This window comes from Triticum urartu, chromosome 7, assembly GCF_003073215.2.
Source record: "Triticum urartu cultivar G1812 chromosome 7, Tu2.1, whole genome shotgun sequence".
Lineage (NCBI taxonomy): Eukaryota > Viridiplantae > Streptophyta > Magnoliopsida > Poales > Poaceae > Triticum > Triticum urartu.
The window spans coordinates 372547834-372558691 of NC_053028.1; the positions used below are offsets into that span (position 1 = coordinate 372547834).

A 10858-nucleotide genomic window follows, 5' to 3' on the forward strand; every position below is an offset into this window, starting at 1 on the left:
TAGACTCATGCACAGGCATGCTGATGATCATACATCTAACACCAATGCATGACATAAAGTTAAGCCAGAGAAGCCGCTCTTCGTGAGATCAAGGAGAGCATTAAGAAGAACAAGACTAGCAGAAGGCAACCTTGGGACGGCCTCCCTTGTAGGGCAGGAGAGCCTGCCCGGGTCGAGGCTGCACCTGAGGACAAGTCCAGATTCGCCCCGGCAGGGTTGCCAAGACCAAACCCCGCCAAGCTCCCTTTCCGAGGAACCTTCACCAAGACGCCACCGCTCCACCTCATCGCACCCAAGTCACTTATCAGTGCGGTGTCAAGGAACCAAGCAACCTGGTGGAACGTATCAGGCACGTGGCAGCATAAAAGAGAAGAGATTAGCTTTATTGACACCCGTCCAGGAGGCGTGTCAAGCTGATAAGAACAGGCAGATAAGCGGTGTGGCAGGCTTGCCGGGCTTCACCCTCAGCACGACACCTAGCAGTGCATTTAATACTTTGTCCTAACTGCCAGAGTCTAGTATGATAGCACTACTAGCTATCTAATCACACCCAAATGACTGTTTTGCCACTGTAGTCACCCCTTAACCTATAAAAGGAGGCCCGGGGCAACCTAGCAAGGGGTTCAGATATTCGATCCCACAACACTTGTACGCTCACGTCACTCTCCCCGAGGCAACCTTGCCGGGCCATAGCGCGTCGAGCTTTCGTGTTCCCCCAGATCAATCCACCACCATAGCAGGAGTAGGGTTTTACGCTGCAAAGCGGCCCGAACCTAGGTAAAAAGAGAGAGTCCATCACTGTGCTATCCCCTGCCGTTTCTGCTCTTTGTGCAACGTGGCCGTCCCCATGCTGAACCACAAAGGCAACCCATGCCCCATAGGTGATCGTGCTTCCACGCCGACATGTCGGTAGTCATTAGCGAGGAGTAGCCTTTTTGTTTTCTGTTGTGGGCTAGCTGGATGCTTCCTTCAAGAGCTGTAAGCCGCTATGTGGGGTGGGCATCTTTGTCCTTTCTTTCATAAAAGTTGTACGCCATTTTTGGGTGTGTTCTCGAAAAAATGATCCATGTGTGCTTTCTGTATGACTAAACTTGCTGCCAATAAAGCGAAGAGCATATCTCGAACGCCAAGAACTTTACAACTTGTCACACAACAACTAATTTCGTCGCACAAAGATATCTATGTGCGCTTTTTATGCGGCTAAACTTGCTGCCAATAAAGCGAAGAGCATATGAAGAAAGCCAAAAACTTTGCAGCTTGTCACATAACAACTAATTTCGTCGCACAAAGATATCCATGTGCCTTTTTGTATGTTGCTAAACTTGCTGCCAATAAAGCAAAGAGCATACCTAGAAAGCCAAAAACTTTACAGATTGTCACATAACAACTAATTTCGTCGCATAAGGATATCCATGTGCGCCTTTTTATACGTGCATATACTTCCTTCACCTATAAATCAAAGAACAGTTTGCTCACACATCACTCGATAGCTATATCCTTCCATTGTTTATCCCTCGGCAATGGATGTGCCTTTGGCATCTAAAACATTCCCCTCGCCCTCACCTTCCAAGCGTGAACAATGCAACGTTGATGGCCATAAGAGCTCATCGAAGCATGCAGATCTCAATCCACATGCTAATGATGTAAGTAGTGACTATCTTAACCATGATTTCCATTTTCTATTCTAGCTTTGAGTTTCATATGCAGTAATATTATTTCTGGAAAGTTCTAGGAAAGACTTCTTTAAGGCAGCTTTGAGCATAATTAGAAGATTTTCCACAAGAGCCTGCATTGAATTAAGCAGTATGTTATTAGCTATGTGTGCACCTCACTTGTATGGACAAAGGACTAAAAGTTGATCCTACAATGCTATTTTTTCTTAGTGCTCCCTCTTATATAATATTACCATTGTTCTAAAATTCTTGTTTTAATTTATTTAGATATAAATGTATCTAACACTAAAACATAACTAGATACATCCATATCTTATATAAATCTATGAAAGAAGTTTTGGGAGGGAGAGAGTATGTGCCAGCCCGTCAAGTAACAAAAATCCAAATGACAAGATAATTAAGGGGAGAAAAAAGTTTACAAGTGATATGTCCAAAATCATTATGGTCATGTCCTACCCCAAGGAGATCATTCCAAAAGTGCCACCTGCTGACAATCTCAGAGGGTTTTTGAATCCAAGGGACTTTTTTTAGTCTGACTAAAAATAGTCTCTTTAAGAGGCTAAAGTTCCAAGCACTCCTGATTAAAAGAGAGGCTAAAACTAATTTTGAGACTAAATTTTTTTAATCAGGGGTACCCGTACTAAAATGTGGATTAGTCCTCTCTCTCCTCATTTAACGCCTCTCAACACATGCAAGTTCTAGATTGAAGGGTTTGGAGGATAATAAATGCTCACTAACTTGATTTTAGACTCTTTAATATTTGGATCTAAGCATGGATGAGACTAGCAAGTTTTAGTCTCACTACTTTTAGTCATCATGAGACTAAAACGTATCAAGCACCTCTCAGTCACTTTCTCTCCCTCTCTCTCCCACGCAGCGCTCTCTCTCTCCAAAAGAAAAATGGGAAAAAACTGAAAATGGAAAGATCTTGCGAAAAGATTAGTTAAATTTACTCAGCCACACTGCACCACTCGGTGTCAGGCGTATCTCTCTCTCCCTTCCCCCTCGTGATCTCTCGCCACGGGAGCCCCGTGACTTGAGCTCGTCATCCACGTCAATGGCGATGGCCGCGGCCGCTTCCCCTTCCAAGATCCTGATCCCTCCGCACCGAGCCTCCGCCGCGACCGCTGCCGCGTCCACCTCCTGCGACTCCCTCCGCCTCCTCTGCGCGCCGCGAGGACGGCGCCAGCGCCCGCGCGTGTTGGTCGCCCGTCCGGCTCCGCGGCGGCCCTTCTTCTTCTCCCCACGTGCCGTGTCAGACTCCAAGAGCTCCCAGACCTGTCTCGACCCCGACGCAAGCACGGTACGTCGCCTCGCCTAGCCTAGGTGCGCAAATGCGGCGCTTGCCGCCTAGTCTTGTCTCGCCGCCCTGATCCGTTGCGTCCGTATCTTTCCGGATGAGAATTTGATACATGCGGGAAATTATTGCCTCGGTAATTTAGATGCGCAAATGTGATTCACGCCTTGTGTTCTCATGTGGACATTTATTAGAGATGATAAAAAAATACTACTCTACTTTGCTAGCGCATAGCAGGAGCTTCCTGGCGACTAATCATGTGGGCATTTTCATTGGCTCCAATTGTTTATTTTTACTAGATTTCAGTAAATGTGGCAACTGTGGACGTTTGTTGAACAGTCCTACTTAATCAATAGGTGTGGGTGTGAGCCCCATAAGAAATTCATAAAGAAGATGGCATGATCCATGGCATGTGGCTCTTAAAGACTATACTTGGCAATCAGATCAAGTTCTTGGATTTTTCTTTTTAACTTGTTCAGTTTTCTTCTTTGAGTTCTGCTTCAGTACACCCCTTTAGAAAACATTATGATTTCGGATGTGGTGGAGATTAAAACTTGCCCTTTCATTTTAATTAAAAAGGGTAGTAGAGTCTATTCCACGTGGTGGTTGCCTCTCTTCCTCACAAACGGTTCTGACATCAATACAACTAAACAAAGTAATACAACCAGACGAGTTTTAGGCGATGATAGATTGGGGTCTTCTGTGCTGATGGAAGACTCTAATTGATGTGAAAAAGTTATGCACAACAGGAAGAACTTGGATCATGTCTCAGCTGCAATGCTGATTGAGACATCTGACGTCCTATTAACCCATATTCGAAAAAAAAGAACTGAACATAAGTTTCAGCTTGATTGGTATTTTTTTTTATTTTTTTAGAAAAGGAGGATGACCCCGGGCTGCATCTAGGAGATGCATACGGCCATTTTATTGATTATTCTCGAGGACCTTACAAAGTAGAACAACAATATGCGTGAATCCGCCATCTTGGCAACATCTGCCGCTACTCCTATCCAAATGATGAAGGGGTGCAAGCTGGGCCACATACCCAGACCTCTCACCTAAGCCTAACATCTAAAGCCGGAGGCCCCGACCGAGCCATCTGCCGGGTCCGGGACTCAAACCGGTCTGACGCACTCACATGTGTCGTCGCCGCCATCTTCCACTGGTCCATCTTCAGAGCAGATTGAGGTGACAACCTTGGCAGGTACTCCGCCATCGATGCCACCACGACGCCAAATGACAACCTCCACCTACGCGAGCCTTGGCAGTCCCTCCGCCATTGACGCCACCACGACGCCAGACGACACCTCCACCTACGCGAGTCCATCTCCAAGCAACAGACGTAAATCCATGCTAGGATAGGGCCGCACCACCGCCGTCGCCCACCACCCACAAGCGCCACCCAACCCCAAGGTTCCCAAAGCGGCGCCTTCAAGAAGGGAACGGCGCCATGAGCGCTGCCGCCGCCCAACAAAGTTAGGGCATTCGCCCGGGAGACCTAGGGGAATGGGAAGTGAGGAGATCAGTCCATACCGACGCCTCCAAGGAGGGGAACGACGCCCTCAGGCGTCACCGTCGGCGCGGCCGGTCATGGCCGGCTAGGGATTTCGCCCGAACTAGATCCCCGGCACCAGCAGCGCCTCCTGTACAGAACCGGCAACCAAGAGGAAGCGCGGCCCGACCAGGCTGGCCCGCATGCCGAACAGGGGAGGAGGGGAGGCGCCAGATCGCGCGCACCGACCGCCGCAAAAGCCGCCGCCGGTCACCAATGACCACCGGATCCCGCCGCCTGCGCCGCCGGGACGCCAGATCCACTGCCCACACAGCTGCTAGCCGGCCGTGCCTTGCCAATGGAGCCGCCGCTCCAGATCTGGGGTTCCCCACGCAGAGGCAGGGCAACCGAGGCCCCGCCGCCACCATCCTTGGCGCCCCGGGCTTGCCTGGCGGCTGCCTCAGGCGGCGGCGAGGAAGGGAGGGGGGGGGGGCAGAACTATTCACCAGCCGGCCATTATCTACAAAAGATTGCTAGATATTGTAGCTCCAATTTATTGGATAAACTTGTTGCCCCATGTTGCATTCGTTCCATGATCTCTTTTGGTGATAAACAAGCTGAACTCAATGCCAACCGCCTGGAACACTTGTTTCTTCGTTCTTTGTTTGATTTACTTTGCAATAGGCAATTGATGAGTTTCTGCTGTTTGTGCAGAGTGTTCTCGGAATTATTCTTGGAGGTGGTGCAGGGACTAGATTGTATCCCCTGACGAAGAAGCGTGCGAAGCCTGCAGTGCCACTGGGTGCCAACTACAGGCTTATTGATATTCCTGTCAGTAATTGTCTGAACAGCAACATATCAAAGATCTATGTGCTCACGCAGTTCAACTCAGCTTCTCTTAATCGTCATCTCTCACGAGCCTATGGGAGCAACATTGGAGGTTACAAGAATGAAGGATTTGTTGAAGTCCTTGCTGCACAGCAGAGCCCAGATAACCCTGACTGGTTTCAGGTATCTCATTCATTGTTATTTAAGTGTTTTTGTTTAATCTGAAATGCGAGATTCATCTACTGATGATCATAATCTGTCTCATGTTAGCATTTAGAAGAAGGCAAAATCTACAATTCCTTCATAAGTACGCATGATTGTATCATTTCACCACGAATGAATTTCACTAAGCTCTGTGGAAATCCTAGGGCCAGCCTTTCAAGATCCAGAATAAAAAAGAAACAAACTGTTCCAAGGCGTCATCAGTATTCCTTTTTACAAAACCTTGATATAGATTATAAGAATTATTAGTTGAATACTACCCTAATAGTTCTCTATTAATTTTTTTCTTGATAGCATGCTATCACAAGGCAGTTTTAAGCTCAAGTAGAGATGCTCAGAAATTTTTTCAAATTGATTTTAACAGTGTTTCTGTATTATGCGAATCTGTTTTGTGTACCAGGATCTGGTCCTGAACAAGTTCACTAGTTATGAATTTAGAATTAGTATATGTGAATGGTTAGTGATGTAACTTTGATTTTGATCTTATGAGCATTAGCCAGTCATCATCATTTATAAGTAAACATAGCGGATCAAACTATGTTTCATACTTTCATATGTTTGCCGTTATAACATACTATTCATCATAGTTTTTGCTTTAGATTGTGAGTGTTATACCACACAGCTACATGCAGTTTCTGCTAGTTTATGTCAAACCAGTACCCTACAGCGTTTTTCTAGATAATAAGAACCAAAGTCATGTCCGTGAGGACTTGAACCTGGGTGGCTGAGCTGTAGATCCACTCCCCTAACAAAGTGAGCTCTGCTCACTTCTTGATGATCATAAACCTTTCTTATCAACATAAAGTGTTTCTAGGATCCCATGCAAGCTTTTGCAGGGTATTCACTTTGTCTTATCATCTTATCTCAGGGTACTGCAGATGCTGTAAGGCAGTACTTGTGGCTATTCGAGGAGCATAATGTTATGGAGTATCTAATTCTTGCTGGAGATCACCTGTACCGAATGGACTATGAAAAGTTTATTCAGGCACACAGAGAAACAGATGCTGATATTACTGTTGCTGCCTTGCCCATGGATGAGGAACGTGCAACTGCATTTGGCCTTATGAAAATCGATGAAGAAGGGAGGATAATTGAATTCGCAGAGAAACCAAAAGGAGAACAGTTGAAAGCTATGATGGTACACTGATGCTGTGCCTTTCTAACTAATTTCAGATATACAGTTGTGAACCATCATTCATTACACCACAAAATCTCTTCTGTTGAATGCATTTACACCACGTTGCTGCCTGTTTTGATCTTGTAATGGTACACTGATGCTGTGCCTTTCTAACTAATTTCAGATATACAGTTGTGAACCATCATTTATTACACCAAAAAGCTCTTCTGTTGAATGCATTTACACCATGTTGCTGCCTGTTTTGATCTTGTAGGTTGATACGACCATACTTGGCCTTGACGATGCGAGGGCAAAGGAAATGCCTTATATTGCTAGCATGGGTATCTATGTTATTAGCAAACATGTGATGCTTCAGCTTCTCCGTGAGCAATTTCCTGGAGCTAATGACTTTGGAAGTGAGGTTATTCCTGGTGCAACTAGCACTGGCATGAGGGTATGCAAAGCTCATTGAGTTAGTAGTTTCCTTTTGCTGCTTCTGCTTTATGATTTGAATCATTTTAGCTTCAGAGAAACTGTCAAGTCATATGTTTATCGTAAGGAAGGGGATACAATAGGTTATCGGATATGCAGTTCCATTGGCATTCATAGTTGTGATATGTGCTTCTTAAGAGTTTTGTTATTGTTGCCGACAGGTACAAGCATACCTATACGATGGTTACTGGGAAGATATTGGTACAATTGAGGCATTCTATAATGCAAATTTGGGAATTACCAAAAAGCCAATACCCGATTTCAGGTGTGCTTTCACTTTTTGCCTTGTTGTGGACAAAAATAATGAAATTTCATGCATGTAAAGTGTTATAATTGTCCCCTATTGATTTAATGTATACGTTCAATTTGAATGCAGTTTCTATGACCGTTCTGCTCCCATTTACACACAACCTCGACACTTGCCTCCTTCAAAGGTTCTTGATGCTGATGTGACAGACAGTGTTATTGGTGAAGGATGTGTTATTAAAGTAAGTAGCCTTTTTCAGTTGGCTCTCGGTATGCTAACCTTCTTCAGGTGTTTCATTTCATGCTAACGAACTTTAAGCTTTTAAAGACATATTTCAAAACCATCTATACTTATTTATGGGCTGTGATTGTTATATCTTCTCTCAAGTGATTTTTGATGCTGTATGTAATAACGGCTACTATGTTCCCTCTGCCTTTCTTTGCTGTCCACGTAGAACTGCAAGATACACCATTCAGTAGTTGGACTCCGGTCCTGCATATCTGAAGGGGCAATAATAGAGGACACATTGCTAATGGGTGCGGACTACTATGAGGTAAAATCAAACAGGTGTAATATGCTTCTGGCAAAGTGACGTGCTCACCCTTTCTTTTCTTGTTCAACAGACTGAAGCTGATAAGAAACTCCTTGCTGAAAAAGGTGGCATTCCCATTGGTATTGGAAAGAATTCACACATCAAAAGAGCAATAATTGACAAGAATGCTCGTATTGGAGATAACGTGATGGTATGCCATATTAATATACTTATGGTTAAGCATCTATTGGTTTCTCTCTTTTTTTCCACTGCAACACTGTCATACTGAATATGTAACTCGAACATAACTTTTCTCATGGTAATGTCCAAAATGTAACCATTATATAACAAGCTTTAGGCCTTGCCCAGTTCATAGGAAAAGTGAGAAAAAAAATGTAAGAATAGGAAATTTTCTTTTAGCAACACTGTTTAATCGTTTTGTTCAAAGGAAAAGTGGAGGAATGTTCCTTTGATCACATTTTGAAAAGAAAATAGCAGGAATTTTATAATCTACTTGACTTCCATCCTAGTTATCGTTCTTCATGTGCTTTGAGTTTGATTTGACTGTCTTTAGCGGATGGTTAAGACGTCCTGATAATGTCAAGGGAGGTTGGGGTAGACCAAACTTGACATGGGAGGAGTCTCTCAAGAGTGATCTTAAGAACTGGAATATCACCAAAGATTTAGCCATGGACAGGGGTGCGAGTAAGTTAGTTGTCAACTGCCAGAACCATGATTTGGTTTCGATATCTTATGGATTTCAACTCTAGCCTACCCCGACTCGTTTGGGACTGAAAGGCTTTGCTGTTGTTGTCCTATGTTCTATTCCTTAGAACAAGACTTATATTAGTGTGAAAAGTTGTTTTGCACTTGTATTCCTATCCTATTTTTTGCCATTCTTCTTCTATTCCTACGTTTTCATAATCCTGTGAACCAACCAAACATATCCTATATTGTATATCCATTTCCTTGAACATGATATCACGTATTGTGAGTTGTTTTTGGTAGTGATCTGGACTCGTTGGTATATTGTAGATAATCAATGTTGACAATGTTCAAGAAGCGGCAAGGGAGACAGATGGATATTTCATCAAAAGTGGCATTGTAACTGTGATCAAGGATGCTTTACTCCCTAGTGGAACAGTCATATGAAGTAAGTTGTCTCCTCGTACACACCTCGGTGTCTGCAATCAGTAATGTTTTGCTTCAGAACTATGAACATGCTGTAAACCAAACATGATGCAAATGCAGCAATACAGTTGGTACATACAAACCATGCACTGGTATCCTATACATTCGCTTTGAGATTTTTAGCACTCTTCTTGTAAGTAGTTGACTCTGTTTGGGTTGCCCTGCAGGCAGGTGTGAAATGTGTGCCAAGGGACAGAGCTACTTGCATCAGTCTGGAATCAACCAACGAGGCCGCGAAGAGATCATAAGAGCAATAAAAAAGGAGTGCCATGCAAGGCACTTCTCCACCCTTTTTCTCCCTTGATGTATTAGGAACTGTGATGTACAAGCAACTGTGATGCACTTAGGCGAAGTGCCCCTGGATTCAGCTTTCTCTTTGCTTGTAGTCGATTTCCAGCAGACCATGCTATTTGGTGTATGGTTCATGTAAAACCTTGCGTTGCTTTATCTATATCTATATCTATACCAATATAAAAAGACCCAAAGGGGCAGATCTAATTGATCTCGGCCATCGAACTAAGTTAATCCAACTACCTAGACTGCTTCAATGGTGAGCGTTAAACATGTTTAACGTGCAATTAATATCATACCAAATATTGCACTAATCATAGATTAACACACAAATAATAGCATACCTAATATTCGCATGCAATTAATATATTCCTAAATATTAATGTGTGTTGCATGTGCGCATTTACTAGTACATAAAATGGGCCGAAAGCCTATTTCGTGATTGTAGGATCAGGTATCGAACGGGGTGAATGGGAGATTCCACAAATTCTTCGGAAAAACATGTGTTCACCTAATATAAGTTTGGCTAGAGGGGTCAAGATTAAACTGAGAAGACCAAGTATTCACCCTATTTACCTTGAGTTCAAGTCTTTGAGACATCGCCCAATCACTTGTGACATATCTTCAAGGTAATCTCTTTGACATTCAGAGACATGTTCTTTGGCAGTTCACAACTACTCTTGGACGCTTTTGAATAGATAACCGTCTAGTGGATGCACAGTCCACAAGCGTAATAGGGTGAAGACAAGTCGTCTAGTGGATACACAGTCCACAAGTGTAATAGGGTGAAGACAAATTTATGCATAGTCCACAAGTGTAATAGGGTGAAGACAAGTTCTTCAGTGAAGCTCAATCACTTAGCAGATTTTAGGCTCTAGGGTTTCTCCTCTCTTAAGATTCTCTCAATCTCTCCGGAAGGATGGGTTGCTCGGGCGAATTAATTCTCTCACGGAGCAGTCAACCATCAAAAGTTGAAGTGGGTGGCCATTTATGGCCGAGAGCAATCTTGAGGGCAGATATGACTGTTTGAGGTGGTGACCACCCAACTGTACATGCAACATGTAGCATGCCACACGTCACGGAATGGTCGGATTTCAAACGCAACCAATGACTTGACTTGCGAAACAAGTCAGTCGACTCAACTGGCGAGGACTTTCTCTTCGGCATACCGAAGAATATCACCTTGGGCACCGAAGAAAAACTATCCGCTCAAAAGAGATATCCAAGTCTTCACTCAAAAAATAATTGTAACGCCCTCGATGCGGCTATATCTCCCACGTGACGAAGCACGACTTAGAGGCATAACCGCATTGAAAGCAATGTCGCAAGTGAGGTAATCTTCACACAACCCATGTAATACATAAGGGAAAGAGATACATAGTTGGCTTACAATCGCCACTTCACACAAATACATAAATAAAGCATTACATCAACCAGTTACAAACAAGGCCCGACTACGGAGCCAAAATAAAAGAA

General features: G+C 43.9%; 1 protein-coding gene and 1 long non-coding RNA gene across 3 annotated transcripts; one reads left to right on the forward strand and one right to left on the reverse strand.

Annotated features, from left to right (window-relative positions):
- Positions 1-1497: 1497 nt before the first annotated feature.
- LOC125518526 (glucose-1-phosphate adenylyltransferase small subunit, chloroplastic/amyloplastic) lies at positions 1498-9593 on the forward strand. 2 transcript variants are annotated; one of them, XM_048683345.1, is made up of 10 exons: positions 1498-1643; positions 5177-5473; positions 6381-6650; positions 6904-7083; positions 7283-7386; positions 7498-7609; positions 7823-7921; positions 7992-8111; positions 8936-9053; positions 9259-9593. In XM_048683345.1, exons 1-9 carry the CDS (start codon positions 1521-1523, stop codon positions 9050-9052), a joined length of 1422 nt encoding a protein of 473 aa, XP_048539302.1. In that variant the 5' UTR covers positions 1498-1520; the 3' UTR covers position 9053; positions 9259-9593. The 2 variants fall into 2 exon arrangements, with proteins under 2 accessions (XP_048539302.1, XP_048539301.1); XM_048683344.1 differs by lacking the exon at positions 1498-1643 and adding an exon at positions 2633-2976.
- LOC125518527 lies at positions 9472-9973 on the reverse strand. Its single transcript, XR_007288022.1, has 2 exons — positions 9796-9973; positions 9472-9539 (listed from the first exon to the last, which is right to left on the reverse strand). It is a non-coding gene; the product is annotated as an uncharacterized LOC125518527 (long non-coding RNA).
- Between the last annotated feature and the right edge of the window lie 885 nt (positions 9974-10858).

Excerpts from the sequence above, each read along its gene's own strand:
- LOC125518526 (XM_048683344.1), top strand. The coding sequence starts at position 2,731 with ATGGCGATGGCCGCGGCCGCTTCCCCTTCCAAGATCCTGATCCCTCCG. Across the intron at positions 2,977-5,176 it reads TCGACCCCGACGCAAGCACG|AGTGTTCTCGGAATTATTCT; the intron begins GTACGTCGCCTC and ends CTGTTTGTGCAG. Across the intron at positions 7,610-7,822 it reads GTGAAGGATGTGTTATTAAA|AACTGCAAGATACACCATTC; the intron begins GTAAGTAGCCTT and ends CTGTCCACGTAG.